This window comes from Balaenoptera acutorostrata, chromosome 4 (genome assembly GCF_949987535.1).
Source record: "Balaenoptera acutorostrata chromosome 4, mBalAcu1.1, whole genome shotgun sequence".
Lineage (NCBI taxonomy): Eukaryota > Metazoa > Chordata > Mammalia > Artiodactyla > Balaenopteridae > Balaenoptera > Balaenoptera acutorostrata.
The window spans coordinates 20,826,770-20,845,863 of NC_080067.1; the positions used below are offsets into that span (position 1 = coordinate 20,826,770).

Genomic DNA, 19,094 nt, shown 5'->3' on the forward strand with positions numbered 1-19,094 from the left:
ACTTAACATATGACTCAATAATTACACTTTTGGGCTTTTATCCCAGAGAAATGAAAACTCATGTTCACACAAAGACATATACACAAATGTTTATAGAAGTTCTATTCATAATCACCCCAAACTGGAAACAACCTAAATGTCCTTTGATGGGTGAATGGATAAACACCTTGTGGTACATCCGTATCAAGCTGTACTTCTCAACAATTCTCTTAGGAATGACGGGAGGATGTGACTACAAAGAGTCTGCACAAGAGACTTTTTGGGGTGACAGAACTTCCCTGTATTCTGATTGTGGTGTTGGTGACGTGAATCTGTGCATGTGTTAAAACTCATAGAACTCCAGACCAGAAAATCCAATTTTACTCTATGTTAATTTAAATTAAAATAAAAATTTTAAAATACCAACCAAACACCAAAGTCAAAGCAGAATTAAAACAAAACAAAAACTTGCATGATACAGAAAGATGTAAAATAGAAGGTGACACTGAAAAGCAGGATTATAATAAACATGCTTTTTGTATCCTGCTTTCTTCACTTAAGTCTTTACATGTCAGTGAATATAAAGTCATCTTCACAAGTCATCATTTTAAATGGCTGCATAATACTCTATTCTATAAATGGTTTATAATCATTATAAGCAATCCCTTTTTGTTGGATAGTTAACATTTCCCGAATGTTTTGCTATTTAAACAATGATGTGATGAACATTCTGATACACACTGCTTTGCACACTCTTCAAATCAATTCCTTCAAATACATTCTTAAACATGGATCAAAAGGTATGGGGATTTTTAAGGCTTTTGTTAGATATTGGCAAACTTTTCTCATGAATGATTTTAAGTTTACGATCCTCTCAACAGTGCAAGAGAATGCCTATTTTGCTCATCCTTGCTGTGTTTGATGGCAAGATTGGCCACAATACTTTGTACTTCTTCCTAAGAAGAGGTCTTTTATTCCTTCCCTCACATTTGGCCCAGCCTGATGATGTGATCTGGCCAGTTAGCATGTGGTAGAAGTGATTCTGTGCATGCTCGGAGCCTAGGCCTAGAGACTTTGCAGCTGCCACTTCCATTCTTGGGATTCCAGCCACAACTGCCGTGTGACTGCACCCAGGCTAGCCTCCTGGAGGATGACAGACCACATGGAGCAGAGCAGAGCCATCTCAGGTGAGGCCACCCTAGACCAGCTGCTCTCCTGCCAACCCTCCCACTGACCACACACATGAACGAGCCCAGCCAAGACCTGCGATCAGCCAGGTGTGGCTCAGACGAGAATATCCAGCCAACCTGTAGACTTGTAAGTTGGTAATTGTTTTAAGCCACTGAGTTTTGGGGTGGTTTGTAATGTAAAAATAGATTACCAATACACTCACTGACATTTGATTGTTATTAATCCTTTACATTTTTATCAATGAACAATGACATCTCATTGCTTTTGTGTATTTCTTTAATTTTCAGTGTAGTATTTTTCATATACTTATTTGCCATTTTAAATCTTATTTAGTGAATCACCTATTTTCCTATTGATGCATTATTTTTTCCCCGTTGATTTTGTAAGAGCTCTTTTAACCCTTTGCCTGTTAAATGTATTTTCACAGAATAACAATGCTGACTTTCTTGTGTAGCTCATGAACTTGTTCTGCATGCCAAAGAGGGTAATTCTCAAACAATTTTAAAAGATACAATGTGGCCTCCTGAGGGATTACTTTAAAGGGGTTAATATTCATTTTGAGTTTCTAGTTTCTAGCACATTCACTGTCAAAGAAAATCAGCCTGTGACTTGACAAGACGTTAAGCATTTCAGAGTTCAAAGCATCATTCAGCTCTGGTCCCAGGATCGGGTACCATCGCCATGGGCAGCGAACTCTGCCTGTGTGTCTTCCCACGATGCACGAGGCACAGCCTGCTCACCTCTGCCTTTGTACTTTCTCCCCCAGAGACACTCGGAGTCAGTTTTCAAAGTGGATGCCAAGCTGTACTTGGCTGCCAGATTCCTTGTGAGAAAAATGCCCACTTTCTCCCCTTTTGTAGTTTGCAACACACAATGCTCTGAGAAGTCCTGCAGAAGTCTACTTGACCCAGTACTATTTTATCAAATAAAATCTGGAAAATGCTGAGCTGCAACAATCTCCAGAAGTGCAGGGAAGCTGCAAAACTGACCCACCTGTTGGTTTAGGGCTCAACAACAAACCTCTTCCCCGAACTTCTCCTAACGTCCGGGTACTTCCAACCACTCCAATCCAGCCACGTCGCTCTGTCAGAGAATGAGCAAGCCGAAAAATAAAATACTCTTTAAGCCCTTCCGAGGTGGGTGCTGAGGTGGTCTCCCACTGGGAACTCGCCCTGGCCGGAAGCTCCACCCATCACCGTTTCTCATCCCCTCCTCCTCCCTGCACTGCCTCTTCTCTCTCCCCTCTTGGACAGGGGCTGACGTCCAGCATCCTCCTGAGGCCCACTCCTGGCTCTGCCCCAAAGTGGTGCTGGTGATCATCACTCCCCTCCCCGCCTCCCTGATGGGTGTGGGAGTGTGATTCCCGCTCCCATTCACAGGTGTGTGAGAGCACTTCCGGGAGGCTTCTCTGCTCCACACGGGCCTGGGTCTGGGCATGCTGTCCCCAGGTGAGCAGGGTCACAGTACCCATGCTTCCTAAAGGTGTGAAGTGCTAAGAGTTTGCTGGCTACAACATTCCTGTATCAAATAAAACTCTTAATCTATGGAAAAAATTAATTTGGCCAATCTCCAATGATAAAGAGTGGAGCATTATTTGGAGCACAATTTAAAGTGAGATCTAAACCCTAAGTACAGTCAGATACCATGGCATTAATCTTAGTCACATCTAAACCCAAAGTAGCCCCTTCCTGGGATTTCGGGTCACCTGGCTGGCTCTCTCATGACACCCCTCCCCATTTCTACCAGTTGTCACCCAGGCAGCATTTTCTGAAGCTGAAACTCTGACTGTCTTAGTAAAAGTGTATTAGCGATTATTTTCTGCTGCATCTGAGAAGTGGTTCCCAGGCCCTTTTCCCAGATGCTAAGGGCTCTGCTTCGTCTCCCCACCCTCGCAGACGTGGAGATGCAGCAGGCAAGCCCAAGCCCCTCCCCTGGCCTGCTGTCCTGGGCCTGCCTTCTACCCCGTCAGGAGAGTCCTCCCACTCGAGAGCTTATCTCCAGGTCTCTGCGGGTTTGAATCAGGCTTTGTCTAAAGGCCTAATTTGCTCAAAATTCCTAATGCAGAGATGGCAAACAGATTTCGTGTTGTTCATTAACTCTGACTGATTGGAAGTGGCTGCCTGGAGCGCTTATCAATTAGCAAAGATTGTCAGGTATGTGCGTGTGTATGTGAATGTGTGTGCGTGAGTGTGCACACACACACGCGGGTGTATATCAGTGCGTGGAGGCTGCAGGATTCACGTCAGATGTTTGCCGTCATTGACTTAAGGTGGTCCTTAATGCTCTCTGTAACTGGCTGCTGCCTTTGCAACCTGGATCCTCTGCCTTGGAATTTTTTCCTGCCAAGAAAACCTCAGCTAAAGCATTTGTAATTATTAAAAAAACGACCCTTAAACAGCCCCTGGCTGGGTGTTCAACAGAGGTTTCTACCCAGAGTATGGCAGTCAGCTTTAGTGCAGGAAGCGTAAGCTCTGACATCCCAGGAACAGCGAGCTGAATGATGACCCGGGACAGACCAGCTCTGTAGATCCCGCACCGGGTACTGCAGTGGCTCTAGTCGTGGGATGACAGAGAGTGTGCAGAGCTCAGGGCCAAGACCTCAGGGGCACCCGTCAGGGGGTGATAAAGGGCATCTCCTGCAGCCCTGACTGACCCTGGCTTCCACTGGGCTCTTGAAAACCCAGGGCCATTCATGATTCTTTCTGCAGAATGGAGCTCGACAGGGATGTCACAAGTCTGGAAACACGGCAGTTGGAGCCTAGTGCATGCATGATCCAAGAAGGCACTGAGGGTCTGCGTGGGGAGGAGGGTGGGTGACCTGGAAGGATGAGGCCTCAACCCAAATCTGATTCGTCACGAATAACTTTCGGGGCCTGAGGTCACTGGGGCTCCTGTGATCGTTCCCCTCTCATTCAACGCACACACCCATTGCAGATGAATCCTCCGAAGCCCTTTTCTGCATGAAGATCCAAGATTCCAGTGATCTTTCCGTCACCTGTTGCATGAAGTTACCACACCCGGTGTCCCTCTGAGGGGAGCTCTTCCCCGGAGGCCGCATGACCCGCTGCTCTACCGCCTCCCTTACTCAGATGTCACCTTCCCAGGGAAGCCTTTCTCAATCACTCTATTTTAAATCATTCCCTGTGGTAGCTGCATGATGGCCCTTAAAGCTATCCATGTCCTAATTCTGGGAACCTGTGAAAGTTACCTTATATGGCAAAGGGGACTCTGCAGATGTGATTTGCTTAAGGATCTCGTGATAGGAAGGCAATCCTGGATTATCCGGGTGGGCCCGATGTCATCACCAGGATTCTTATAAAACAGAGGGGAATGTATCTACTTTACGGAGAGAAGGCAATGTCATAGTGGAAGTGGAGATTGGAGTGACGCAGCTACAAGTTGGCAAGTGCCAGCAGCCTCTAGAAGCCGGCAGAGTCAAGGAATAGGTTCTTACCCAGAGCCTCCAAAAGGAACCTGCCTGCCAACCGAGAGACTGATTAGCCCAGCGAGGCTGGCTTGGGACTTGTAGTCTCAGAACAGTTAAAGAGAATACATTTGTGTCAAGTTACCAAGTTTGTGATAATGTGTTACAGCAGCCATAGGAAACTAATCCACACCCATGTGCACCACCCCCCATCCCCCTTCCTGCTTTATTTTCTCCCCCAGCCTTATCTGACACCTTGCATTTTTCTTGTTAGGGTCATCTGTCTCCCTCGCTAGGTGTCAGCTCCACGGGGACAGGAGCCTTTGTCTGTTGTGTTCTCCGATGGACCCCCAGTGGCGGCATCCAGAGCTGCTTTTTGTGGAATGGACGGGTCACCGTCAGTGTGGACTCTGGCTCAGCCCCAGAGCAGGACAGCCTCTCCCTCGCTGTGGTCCAGGCTCCCTTAAGACCCGGGGGTCCCATCCTATCCCAACCTACATTGGACCCTGTCCTGTTTGTCGGATGCCAAGGCCACCCTCCTTCCTGCCCTCTGGAAGCCTCAGATGCTGGGAGGTGGCATGTGAGTGGCCCATGAGAGCCGGGGTATGGTGTGCCAGGTGAGGCTCTGGAGAGCGGCAGGCCCCATCCCCCTGGTCCCAGCACACAGGTCTGACTGCAGCGTCCCCGGTCCCAGACTCCTCCTCTGTAAGCAGGGATAACACCATGACCCCACTGGGGATGGGGCCAGAGCCAAGCGAGAGAAGTGGCTGCTAATCCACTCTCACTTTAGTGAGGTGTCACTTACTCTTGTTTGGGGTGAGCTGCGCTGCTAGTCATTCCAGAGAAGCAGGGGGCCTGGGTTTGTCCTCGCGGTGCTCAGGGGGGTAGCAGGTCGTCGTGGGCCCACGGAGTGCCCTGGGGTTTGTCCTGGAGCCATAGTCCCAGGAATTCTGCCCTAAATGGATACTGACCTAGATTGCAAGGACAGCTGGCCACCTCCTGCTGGGAACTTGAGCTGACAGGCCCTTCCTCACTACCTGCCAGTGCCTTTCCCTGGGGATGGTGGGTTAGCCGGTGTCTCAGAGAGCAATTCCCCGAGGACCTCCGAATCCTCCAGGGTCTCCTCCTTCCGCGCCGCACCCTGGACGTAACCCTTATAGATTAGGACATCAGTGCTGAGAGCACCAGTGGTGACAGCTTAGGGCTGAGTCTATGAGAGCTCTCAGGCACCAGGCCCTGAGCAGAAAAAACCGAGCTGGCAGGAGGGGAGGTTAGTGAGGGGGGGGGCAGTGGAGGTCTGTAACCTGGCCTCTCCTCCAGCTGTAGCTACGGAGCCAACCCGTCTCTACCCCGTCGTGCTCTCAGATCCAGTCAACTGCAGAGTCCGCACGGGGGTGCCCTTGCCCGCCCTCCCTGACCCCCCAGGACCCGTCCTGGCAAAGTGAGGATTCTTGAGGAAGGGCCCTCTCACTCCCCATTGCTGAGTTAAACTTGTCCCTGGGTGGAAGGCCCTGGAAGGCTCAGCCTCAGGAGGAGAGGCCAGGGAACCGCTGTGACTCAGTGGGAGGGAAGGCTTGCACGCGGTGAGCCAGTAGGGGGAGGCCGGTTTCTAGGGTGGCTGCAAGAAGCAGAGCTGTGAGAAGTGTAACAGCTGAGGCCCTGGTGGTGGTTGGGGGGGGCGCCGGGGGGTGGGCAGGGAGGGGGTCGGGCCGCTCCTGCTCTGACTCTTGCTGGCCATGTGATCTTGGACAAAAGAAAACCTTTCTAAGCCTCAGCTCACTCATCTGCGAAATGAAGATAGTAAGAGTACCAATCACATACGACTGTTGTGAGGTATAATTCACATGAGAATGATCATGTACGTGGTCTGGCAGGGCGGCTGACATGAAGTTAGCACTCTGCAAATGTCAGGTACAGTGATGACAACCAGGGTGACGCTGATGACAGCCGTGGACGCTGGAGCCCGAGGACTTTACTCCCCTGTTCCATGACACATGCAGCCTCTCACTGTTCTCCATGGGATGTGAGAGAGGGGAAGGGTGCTCCAGCATCCCCAGGACAGAGAGGCCCCCGCTCCCCACAGTCTGGGCTCTGCACCTTCTGTCTCTGGCCAGGACAGTGGATCCGGGCACACAGGAGCTGGAGGAGAGGTCACAGGTAGTGGCGGAGCCTTACCTTGGTTGTCGTAGGAGGTGATGACCTGGGTCTGCTGGGGGTGCTGCTTCTCCACCAGGTTTCCTATTTAAGGAAGACAGAGGGACCTGCAGTGACCACTGGGCCCACGGTGGGGTGGATTTTTCCCTGGGCGGAGGAGAGAGCTGCCCGGCTCGGCCTAAACATGTGTGAATCGGCAGAGTCGCACACCTGAACGCAGAGGCAAGTGACCGGGAGCCCATGTACGCACAGCCTCACGCTCTCGGCAGGTGCCGGCAGAGGCTGGGTTTTTCTAGAGAAGCTGGGGACGCCTCCCATGGGCTAAGTGACCACAGCTCCTGACTTTGCTGCAGCCGGGCCCAGTTCCCAAAGTGCAGAGGGATGCCCCGCTGAGCTCCACACCTTTCTTTGGAACGGCCAGGGAGGCTCCTATCCTGATTACGGGCCTGCAGCTTCGACTGGTTAACTTTGCCAAAGACCCCACAGCCAGGTGAGAGCCCGGACTTGAACCCAAGTCTCCAGCCTCCTGCCTCCCTCTGAGAGAAATGGGGGAGTACCCTGCCGCCTACTCTAGCCTAGGAGCTGGGGTGCTTGCAGTTTGGTTCAGTTTCACAGACACTTGCAGGGCACCTGTTCTGCAGGGTGAATGCCCTCCATGCACTGGCGATATTCATGTCCCGGGACACAGAGCTGCCCTCAGAGCCTAGTGGAACCACGCTGCTGTGGAGAGATGCCCAGCTGCTGCCACAGGTCATGGAGGGGGAACCCACAGGCTTATCTGCCCCTCCTACAGGAAGCACCGCCTTCCCTCCATCTCTCCCTTTACAGCTGCTGTGGTGGCCTGGTCTTGCCCTTGAACCTCTGCTTCAGAGGGGTGGGGGAAGGGCCACTACCACCCTGGCCTGCCATCTTCTCCCCTGGCCTCCCACTGGGCTGCAGAAAGGCTGTTGGGCCTGTCACTGGAAGTGACCACTGGCACATGTGCCTGGACCTGGTGCAAGCACTCAGGGGCACTGGCCTGACCTGGTTCCATTCATATGACATCCCTTGTGTACCCAACCAGATCTGCCACTCAGCGTTTCCCATGCCTGGGCTCAGGCAGAAGCCAGTCAAGGCGGGTGAGTGGGTGGGTCACTGAGCTGGGCTGGACTTGCGATCCTCCTGGTGGGGTCTTGCCCTGGGAAGCCCATCCTCTCCAGCCTTCTCTACAAGCAGGCCCAGCCAGGACCCTTAGCCCCACCCCGGGCTGAGGTCGGTTGGTTGGCCAAGGGCCAGGGCCGCTGTGTGTGCCAACCGAGGGTGATGCAGTATGCTGGGCTGGAGCTCCAGGCCAGACCCAGGCGAGGACAGGGCAGCTGCCTCCTGTGGGCACAGTTGGCCGCATCTCTGCTCGGCTGGCTGATGGAAGAAATAAGATCTGGGAAGGGAATCCTCAAGGAGGATGATTGGCTGGCATAGCTACAGTGGGCTATTTATAGTCAGGGTTGCACAGTTAGTTTCCCTGTAGCTGTGGGGCATTAGTCCCTGTGCTGCTAGGCAGACTTTGGCCAGGACCAAGGAAAGCAGCCAATCACAGCAGGGGAAGCCCGTTGCCGGGCAAGCTGGTGGCTCAGCCCAAACACCTGCTGCTTGGAAAAGTTTGGAGTACCCAGGCTCCCCCCACCCTGTCAACGCCCCAGCCCAAGGAGTGCACAGCGCAGAAAGAGGGGGGACATGTGCCCTTTTGGAACAACCCCACGTTCAGCCACATTTGTGCACACTCCACCAAGCACAAGCCATCAGCTGCTTCCTCCTCAGATGAAAGCCATCCAGTTTCCAGGGCTGGGCAGCCTGCTGGTTACCAGGGCTGGGTGCCTTGGGCACCAGCAAGGCAAGTGTGTACCCAGGACCTCACCATCAGAAAACACAGAAAGAAGCTGGAATTTTAACTTCTTCACGGATGCAAGCATGCCACTCAAAAAAATAAATAAAATTTGACTTAAATTTTAAATTGCGTATGTTGGTGGAGTGGAGGAACTTTCCCAGGCTCAAGGCCTTTCCATCCTTCCCAGGCTCAAGGCCTCTGTGCGGCCTCTCTCCAGCCCTGCACTTACCTGAAACTCTCAGTTCTTGGGTGGTTTTGCAAGAACTATAATCATTCTCTTTATCGGCTGGTACATCATACTAAGACCCACTTCATGCCTTAAGGAAGAGTCTTGTAAGAGTTATCTTGTCTCTTTGTGTTTTGTTATATTTTTCCACTAAACTTCCCCCAAACCAGGAACCCCGAAGATGGTAAAAAGAGGATGAATTCAGTATATTTCAATCCTCTCCTGAGGACTGATAACATTAATAACATGCCCGAGAAGCCATAAGATGAATTTCCAACAACTCAGGCAAAGTAAGAGCTGCAACAAACACAGACGCAGTGTCTCTTTCCTCCCACATGGCCTGTCTGCCCTCCACCCACCCGCACACTGGCCGAGCATGCCTCCCTGCATGGGCTGCTATGTGCTTCTGTGGCTGTCAGGTCTCTGGAGGTCTGATTCTTACTGTTATTCTCAAGAGCCCACAGCACAGTTTCGCTAACCTTGGCGTCTGCTTAGGTAGAGCTGGAACTGGTGCATCTACCATCTGATGACCCCGTATCAAGGTTTAGGAAGCCATCCCACTTATGCATGCCCATCAGCCAGGACTCAGAGGGTGGTCCCTGGTGGGGGGGTGTCTTGAGGATGACTTATCTCCATGCACAGTGCAGTGGACACAGGCAAGCTCTTCACCTCCAGGGTGCTGAGACTCGGCTGTGGTGAATGGCATTATGATGCAATCATTCTAACATGGCCCCAGGAGGGCAGGCGCTCCTGACTGTCCCGTTCACTGTTCCATCTCCAACAATTAGAACCCTTCCCGGCACAAAGTAATCACTGTCGACCTTTACTGAGGGAATGAATGAATGAATTTACTTTTAGAAGTTCATCCTCCCCTTTTGTTACTGTCAGAAGGATGGCAGAGCATAGGTGCTCTGTTTTGTTCACTTGGGGTCCTGTTTCCCCATTTGTGGAGGGTCATGGGGGGGTGGGTCCCCTCCTACTGGCATTTGATGAGTCAGTCATCCGATCCTGGGGCTCACACAGTCGGAATCTGACTGAATCCCCTACTGGGGCTCTGGGAATGGAGGTCTGATTCTTACTGGAATTCTCACATGCCCACAGTGCAGTTCCACAGTGTTTGTTCCTGGAGGCCGGGCTTATGAATCTCACAATAAGGGCACAGAATAAGGCCCAGTATAACGGTTCATGCATGGCACGGCCAGAGAAATCCTGGGCCTGCAGGGGGAAAGGCACCTGGCACCATAAAGAGGCTTTGGAAGCTGATTTCTTCAGATCTTATTGTATTCTGGATCCCAGGCCAGGAGCCAGAGAACCCTTGAGTGGCATCTCCCGAGGCCTTGAGTAACACCACCCAAGGCAGGCCGCTGTCTTCTCTGTTCAGAAATATTTTCAAAAGATGGGTGCCCCGAGATGCATGGGACGCATGACCTGGGAAGCCCCACCTCCCATGGGAACACACCCAAACCCACCATCCCAAATGATGCCAAGTTCTTTATAGCTCAGCCAGCGAACAAGTGGGTTCTCAGGGTTATAGCACTGCTCCGCCCGCCTCCCCGCACACCCTCCAGGAAATTGGTGGACCTGTTGCCAAGGAAAATGTTCCAGGGTCACAGTGGCCCCAGAGGCCTGGCTGAGTCACAAGCAGCCACTGTCTGAGTGGTTAGATGTCTAGACTAGTCCTCAAACAAGTGAAACCCAATGCTTCCAGGCATTTTTCCGTGTGTTGAATTCCAGAGATTGGAAAGAAAACAAAATGAAAATGAGAGAATTTACCATGTAGTTCATTTCTTTCTAATTTCTGCCATCTCCGGATTCCGTTTCCAACACCTTGAAGCCCTGTGAAGTAACAAGGACCGGCGTGAGGCTCTCTGCGGTGGGGAGACTCAGGTCAAGTGTGTGATGCACCAGTTGCAGACTGATCTGGGCTAAAGCGGGGCTGGTGGAACTTGGCTCTCCCGGGCTCCGAGGGAGGCTGCCCACGAATGAAGTGCACTTGGAGGAATGAATGCAACCCTCCACGTTCAAAACATTAAAAAAATATTACCACGGTAGTTTCCAAGGGTGGCGGGTTGGTTATCAGGATCATCCAGGGAGAATTTTCACAATAGAGATGCCCCTTTGTCACTCCCACATTTCCACTGCATAAATATGGAAGCATTATTGTGAAGACGTTTGCCATTCATTTTTCCTGCCTACTTCTGTATGTGGTGAATCTCCCACTTTTAGAGTCTTGATGTGGGGTGGGGGGTGGGCAAAGATGGAAACTGATGGATCCCTATGGGAACTGAAAGTGATGGTTGCCTGCCCTCCCAGCCTCCCTTGCAGCTAGAGCATGGACCTGTGTGGCCGAGGCATCCACTGAAATGAACCTGTGTCCCATTCTCTCTTGGGACCTAGTGAGGCAACAGGGAAGCGAATGGAACCGCTCTCTCTCTCTCTCTCTCTCTCTGGTGGCGGCTGGAAGTGATGGCTGCAAGGTCGAGTTCCTGGCACAGAACTGGCAAACGTTCTGGCAGCGCAAGCAGCTGCAATAATTTCAAGTTCCTGGCGCAGAAGGAGCGTCTAGGGCTCCTTGGTGGCAGCGGAGGCTTCCTCACCAAACCAGCCATTCTGCACAGCTTATGGTCGCGTTCCTGGAAGCTCAGCCTCCAGTCTGGGTCTCCAACCCTTTCCACCACTCTGAGCGCCCCCAGTCCTTTCCTGACACCCTTCTTTTCTGCAGAGCCCTCCATAGTCAGTGTCTGGGCCTTACCACTCGGAACCTTCACCGACACCCGGGGAGTGGAATGCACACATCCCATCCACTTTGGGGATAAAACCTAAGGCGCTGAAGCTTTTTCAGACCTGGTGCGACAGCTTTAGGCTACCTCCTCCATGGCCAGGGGAATATACAATAGGAGCTGAGGGCTTCTAGGCATGTTTTGGAGAAGTGCGGCTCTAAGGAAACTGCTGGGGGAATGCTAGGGCCCTGCAAGAAAGGGGAGGGGGTATTTGTTGCCTTGCAGCCCAAATTCCCAGTGCACACGCTCTCTGCCCCCTTGTCCCTCTGACTCTTTTCTGCCACAAGGAGACAACAGAAAGCCACCGGGTCACACCCTTACTCAGTCCTCTGCATGTGAGAGTAACGGAGCTTTGCTCTTTTCTCAAAGCAGAGCTCAGGCCCTCCTTTGCAGAGCCGGGGAACATTCCCTGTACAGCCGGGGGGCCTGGAGCGGGGAGGAGACTGGAGGAGACGCCTGGAAGCGGGGGAGGGGTGGGTTTTGGATGTCTGTGCGCCAACAGGAGGCCTTGGAACAAGCTAGTCTCAGTTCAGCATTTCCCCTCCTTAGCTTGTCCCAAGGAGTGGGCCCGCAGGCTGGCTTAGCCAGGGGTCTCCTGGACAGCTCTGCTGCCCAGCGGGCCTTGGAGGTCACACACGCTCCCTCTTCTCTGCTCTGGTGCAGAACTGTCTGATCGTCAACAAGTGACACGGGTCTCTCCGCTGCCATAGCGCCTGGGAGAAATGTCTGTCAGGAAAATATTTGGAGAAAAATATCAGCAGAGAGAGCTCAGCAAACAGGGGTCTTCTTTCCCCGAGTCACGGTCATGAGTGTGAAGTGCATCGGTCTGGCCTCATGTAGGCTTTATGCCGGGTGCTGGACACTTCTCTGAGCAGCCCCGATCCCTGGCATCTCTGGGCCTTCTCTGTGTTCTCTGCCCTCTCTTTCTAGTGTCAGAGCCTTTCGGAGAGATGTGATCAGAGGGGGAGAGGGAGGAGGGGACTCATGCGCTCACCTGGAGCTGCGCCTCGTGGGGGGCCTCTGGCCTTCCGGACCGCAGTCCGTGCAGTAGGGGCAGCCGCATTTCTATCAAGGAAGGCCAATGGCCTCTGCCAATTTCCTCATTACAAATACCCCTGCGCGGGCCATCTCCCCTTCTCCCAGGGGCAGCTCTGAGAACTAAAGAACCAACTAACCCAAACAACTCCTGGGCCCCAAATCCCTCAGGAGACTGGGGCACCTGTCAACATTCTCAGCTCTCCAGAATCTCTTTTCTTTCTCCTGCCTGCCTCCCCAGGAGGTCACCAGGAGCTGCGGGGCAGCTGCAGCTTGTGGGGCTGGCGGGGGGCAAAGCCACCCATGGCACCGTTGCTTCAGCAGGGTAGGTGGAAGGTGCATGTTCAACGTGCGTAGGGGCTGTGGGGACAGAAGAACTGGGGACAGACTTCAAGGAGCTCTGGAGCTGGAAGGGAGACGGGAGGCAGGTCATTTTACCTTGAGGGCTGTGAAGCTTCGCTCGCAAAGAACCAGGACACAGTGCGTGTAGTGTGCCCTCACACCAGCCTCCTCAAGGGCTCCTGAGGGCTTCCTCAGAGACTCAGGACCAGGGGGTTCCCAGATGTATGAGGGGCTGATTTAACCGCCATTGTTATCCATCTCTACTCTCTTCACGTTGTGTCCTGTTCTCTGGAGAGTACAGAGGCTTTCCACAATCACTCTATGAAAAGTCGCTTTATTTTACCAGTCTACCCTTCCCCAGAAAGTCTGTAGGACAAGTAGAATCAATAGATAAGCCAAAGTGGGGAGAGCAGATTTCAAGTCTAACCCTACCCAAGCTTGTGTGCCTTTTTACACCTGGCATGCCTTCTACTGTAGGAGGCTGGGAGAGGGCTCAAGAAAGGGGACAGTGAGGCCATGAATTGTGCAAGGACACCAAAGGAGGGTCCCACCTCAAAGTCAGACTCAGCACACGAATCCCCCTGGGTCCCCTGTGCCCTGCAATGTGGCCTGTGGGGAGCAGGCCTCGGGCACGCAGGAGTCAGGCCCGAGGTCCTTTTCTTCCAGGGCATCTCCCAACCTGATCTGCACCCTTCAAAGAGTGACCAGGAGGAGACCTACTGCCGGGGGTGACGGAAGCACGGCAGGCCTGCACGGGGTGTCAACCGGGGCAATCGCGGGGCTGCGCGTTGCCACGGGATGCCAGAGGCGCAGCCAGCCTTGGGGAGCGGGTCGGCCTCGGGGACCTCTTTCCGGGGCGCGTAGCGCGCCCCCCCGACAGGCGGGCCCTGGGGCGAGGAGGTCGAGGGGCCGGGGGTGCGGGGCCCGGGCTGGGGGCGCATTACCTCCTCTGCGCTGCGGAGGCGCGCCCGGGTCCGCCTGCCGGTCCGAGTGCGCGCCCTGTGCGGCGCGCCGCTTCTCCGAGTGCACGATCAGCAGCATGTCTATGGATACGGCGTTGCTGTCCTTCTTCAGCTCCATGGTGCCGCCCGCTCCGGCCGGTGCGCGGCGGCCGCTCGCCAGGCTGCCTGCGCTGCAAATGGCTCGTGCGCGCCGCTGCCCGGCGCGGGAGACGGCGAGGGCGCGGGAGAGGGCGCTGCTCGCCGCCCGGCCGCCGCGCCGCGTTTCGCTGACTCTGCCGAACTCGCCATTAGGGCCCGCCCGGGAGGGCGCTACCCTAATGAAGAGGCTCTATGTCACCTTTGAAAGGAAATTCCCGTCCGGCCGCTCTCCGGAGCCTCCCTCCCCGCGCCCCCTGTCTCCCGCCCCGGCCGGCCGGGCGCTGACCCATCCCGCGCTCCCCGGGGCCTTCCTGAGAGGGCCAGCAGCAAATCTCTGAAAGCCGCGGCAAATACAGAAATTGTACAGTGCTGTCAACAGGGAGAATCAGTGCAGGAAAAGAGAAACTGCAAGGGGGCTCCAGATTCAATTGCAAAATGTGGAGAAATTGGCCAAGTTTTGGCCTTGGCTCCACTGCCTCCCCGGGTGGGCTTGGAGGTTGACAGCTCCCTTCGTTAGAGGGAAGTGTGTGGGGCGTTGGGGTCAGGACACCCTCCCCCGTTATGGCCCCACCAGCACTTGGAACTTGACCACTGGGCGTCAGCCTAACAACCCTGTCTGGTCTGAAGTGAAAGTCTTAACATCTCTGTACCTTCTAGAAGCCTGGCTCTAGCCCGCTGGGGAAGGGGGAGGGGGAGAGGAGGAGGCTGGGTGTAGGGAGCGGCCTGCCTCGGTTGGCAGTCAGGGAGCTGGACCTGAGGGCCCGTCTATTTTTAGCGAGGCCTGGCCTGCCCAGCCAGCGGCAGCACGGCCTTTGGCTCTGGGACTCAGGAGTGTTTACAGCGCATCTGCTTGGCAGCCCTTGGCACCGTGGGCCTACCGGGCTGGGGTCAGTCCCCTAAGTTGAGTTTCCACCGTTAAGAAATACCGTGGATGCGGAGACCTTTGCTCTGGGACCCTCCTTGCTGTGGAGTTAAGTGACCCTACCTTGCAGCGTGGCCGCTGAGACCTCCCGCTACCTCTTGGAGGCAGACCGTGTGGCACAGGCCTGGGTTCCACACTTGCTGCCCCTGTGACCTTGGACAAGCCACTTCCCCTCATTTTGTCACTCGTATCATGGGCATAATGCAGATCCTCACCAGGCTGCTGTAACAGTGACATGCATGTGAGGTGCCTGGTGCATTGTAAGTGGTCTTCAAGTGGTAGCTGTCATTCTTACCTGATTCTGAGGGCGAGGAAAGGGACAGGTGAAGTGACAAGTCAGTGATGGAGCTGGGGGTCACAAAGCTGAACTCTCAGACTCTGAAGATCTTTCCTCGCTGACTGTGGCTCACAGTTTAGTCACATGTAAAGACCACCACCCCATTGTATCACCGCCGCCCCATTGCCCACCGGGCATCCGATGAAAGGAGCGGTCACTGGCTTCCGGAAGTGTTGACTGGAGTCCTGAGAGAGCTGAGCGCAGGACCAGTAAAGGTGATGACTCGCAAGGCAGTTTCTTCATGCAGCAAGCCCTGTCCTTCTCTGTCCTGTCTGCATGTGGGCATGTACACACACACACACACACACACACACACACACACACACACAGGGCTGGGAGGCTGGCTAAGCCTTGCTCTCTAGATGACTAGGGAAGTAAGAACTATGGATTATTCATTATCTGAAGCTGCTGGGGTCTTGGAGATTGCCCAGGCAGCTCTCTGGTCCCAGCATCACCTCACCACTGGGGCTAAGTCCTTTGAGGGTGCGGATCCCAACAGAAGCTCCTGTGCAGCACCTGAATGGGGCTGCGTGGGGGAGGGCAGGGAGCTGAAGCCCCCTCAGCAGACATTTGCGTTCCATCCCCCATGCTTACTCCCCTGCTGGGAGTGTCATTTTAGGAACTCACTCACCATGCCATACCTTCCATAGCTGCCTTTGGAGGAGGGGGTGATGACCTGGGGCAGGGGGGAGGGTGGTGGTGCTAGCCTGAGCTCCAGGAAGATGGTCTGCGACACCCTGCCTTTCTGGAATACTTGAAAACAGATCTTTTGGGGCAGGGCTTCTCCCCCATGGCACTATGGACGTTCGCGGCCAGAGAACTCTTTGCTGCAGGGGGATGTCCTGTGCACTGTAGGAGATTCAGCAGCACCCCTGGCATCTACCTACTAGATGCCAGGAGCACCCACTTCCCAGTTGTGACAACCCAGAACAACTCCAGTTGTTGACGTATGTTTCTTGGGGGACAAAAATGCAGTGAGAACACCGCTTTGGAAAAAACCCATAAATATAGGGGCTGTGTTGCCTTGACTGCTGTGGGACGTGCTGCCGCTCCTGGACCCTGAGGCTGCCCAGAACCTGGACCCACTCTGCAGAGGCTCCCGCCCACAGCCCTCAGTCTTTGGGCCTGCCAGGAGCACGAGCAGAAAGAAGGGGTGCCTTCCTCACCCCCAGCCTCCCCCATGCCCGGCCCCAGGTGACCCATGCCCTCATCCAGAGCTTCAGCAGTTTTGGGCTGAGAGGGAGACACCACAGGGAAGGTGATGTGGATGAGGGCATTTGGATGCATCTGGAAAGGCGAGGGGGAGCAGGAGTGAAGACTGAGGCTATGAGTTATCCGTCAGAGGGCCTATCCCTCTGCTTAAAATCCCTCTCCAGTTGTTCCTACAACCAGCGGGACAGAGAACAGACACTCAGCCTATGATTCACACCCCAGTCCAGCCTCCTTCTACAGACCCACGCCTTCCTCTTTCGCTGCCAACTCACACACGTTGCAGCCACGGCCATGCCCACTGCTCCCCGAGCACATCTGGCCTTTCTGCTTCCAGGCTTTGCTCTGCACCCCCTGGCCCCTCCATCCTGCCACCATCTTGAACAACACGGAATTCAAGGACCTCAGTATTCTGACCCAACTAATTAATCTACACCCTCGTCTTAGGATCTGACAAGCCAGGGGATATCTCCATTTTAGGGCAGAACTTAATTATTTTAATCACAATGAGTTGGAAATTCCAGGACACCGAAAGATAAAGAGCAGTCAAATGGCTGTATTGTCTCCTTTATCCTCTGTCACATTTAATACCCAGACACGTCCAGCTGTCACCGGCATCGCTTTCACGCCTTTGCTTGAAGGGGGGATTTGTCCATTGAGTGGTTCTGAGCCCCAAGCCCACTTTGCTGTTTTGGCGGTGGGGGGTGGTTGATGGGAGGAGGCTTGCCCTTGCCAGAAGGGGTTGTGTTCTGACTCACATTATTGTTTTTCCTCAGAAATAGTAGTTCCTCAGGGACCACCAGTCCTAACTCTAACTTCTCTAGAGATTCCAAGAGGCAAGTTTTTCCCTTTTCTATAGAGACCTAATAGGTAAGCCAACCCATGGAAGGCTCTTAGCCAGCAATCTGTAGACACAACATGCTTTTCTCCATTGGTGCAGTGGCGAAGGGGTGCACAGAGAGTGGGGCGACTCGGGGAAGGGCAGCCGACCAAGTCCCCGCCTCTTAACACTCTCGCTTCCCCTGAGATGGGCAAACAGTTACACGGGGGACCAGACATCTTTCCCAGAAACCTTTTTGACAGCTGTTGTGGGTTTCTCCTGGAGTCATGACCAGCCTGGCTTGGCTGGCTTCTACTTCTGAGTCTTTGTTATTGCTTTCACTTCTTCCTGGAAGACTTTTTAGACCTCCCTGGCAAGCACGGTCTAGCCATCCTTCAAGGCCTGACATGAGACCTCACCTCCACCCTGAAGTCTTCCTGGGCACCCTAGTTCCTGGAAATCCTAGAGAATGCCAGCTCTCTGTGGTGCCTCTCTTTGTATCCATCCCGATAGTTAACAGGACTTGGAAGATTATCCCAGCTCTGGTCCCACACTCATCAAATTTAGAAAACCTGTCAATTCCCACCGGAGCAGTTATGCCAGGAAAATGTATGCTTCCAGATTCCCTCCTAGCGGGGTGACCTTGGGCAATGTATTTAACCTCTCTGAGCTTCAGTTTTCCTCATCTGTCAAATGGGTGAGGGAGTTGAGATAAAGTGCTTAGCGATAGCTTAGTTAAAGCTATAGTGGCTTCCTGTATTCTGGTCAGACCCCTGTCTGTTCTGGTCTGAGGAGGGTCTCATGGATATGGTTCCACAGTTGGGGAGGAGGGACAGAAGAAACTGGAGGCATCCTTGACCCCCTCCTGGAGCAGGAAGTGGCCTTCCCTCCTGTGTCACTGTTCTCTGTCGCTGTTCTGCCATTGCAGAGAAACTCGGTGAGCCACAGAATCCATTTCTTGCACAACTGGCTTCAGATCTGTGCAGCGGAGTGTGGCTCAGCATAGCTCTTCTTCCTTCCCCCCCTCCCCCCGCACCTATACTCTGTGAACACGGTGTGCATCCAATGGGATGTGCCTCTGTATTATCTCCATTTTATGGATGAGAAAACTGAGGCTTAGGGACCTCAGCAGACCTATACAAGGTCCCACAATGTCTCATACATAGCACTGATGCCCTAATCCTTGACACCATACCCCGTATGACTCCAAAGCTCAGGTGCTGAACCACCCCCTGCCCCCTGAGACCATCACATGCTTGTGAGTTGAGGCTGCCTAGCATCCCAGCCGAGGGGAAGGACAGCCGTCAGCCTGCAGGGGAGATGCTTTCAATGGTCATAATGAACACACCTTGAGCCAGGAGCCCAAGACATCTGTTGAGGTTCTTGGGAAAATTCTCTGAGCTCAAGGCCTGAGTTGGGCCTTTGGGGACAGATTTCTTAGGCTCTGTGCCATCTCAGTGGGTGAGAACTGGTGGCAGTGGCAATAGACAAAAGCTGGTGGTGGGGAACACCCAGCAGCCTTTAGGAGCAGTGAGGGATGGAGAGCGAGGCAGAGTTCTGCCATTTGCAGAATCATTAGGAGGTGTGCTGCAGAGAGGATGGTTAATCTGTAAAGAAGCCTTGCTATTTCTGCTGGGTTTGTCTTGAGGATGCTTCCTGGTACCGGCTGCAGCTTGTTCCTGAGACCCTTCTATGGGCAGTGCCATCACGA

General features: G+C 53.7%; 1 protein-coding gene across 3 annotated transcripts in view; it reads right to left on the reverse strand.

Annotated features, from left to right (window-relative positions):
* The window catches only part of KY (kyphoscoliosis peptidase), a 46,813-nt gene extending 31,392 nt beyond the window's left edge, over positions 1-15,421 (reverse strand). The window contains exons 1-5 of one of the 3 annotated variants that reach the window (XM_057546056.1): positions 15,313-15,421; positions 13,940-14,271; positions 10,612-10,674; positions 6,770-6,832; positions 2,164-2,253 (exon numbers count right to left, since the gene is read on the reverse strand). In XM_057546056.1, the coding sequence (XP_057402039.1) occupies positions 2,164-2,253; positions 6,770-6,832; positions 10,612-10,674; positions 13,940-14,075 (352 nt within the window). In that variant the 5' untranslated portion in view covers positions 14,076-14,271; positions 15,313-15,421. Of the gene's footprint in view, positions 1-2,163; positions 2,254-6,769; positions 6,833-10,611; positions 10,675-13,939; positions 14,327-15,312 lie in introns of those variants that run through there. The other 2 variants (XM_057546055.1, XM_057546057.1) reach the window with 2 other exon arrangements.
* Between the last annotated feature and the right edge of the window lie 3,673 nt (positions 15,422-19,094).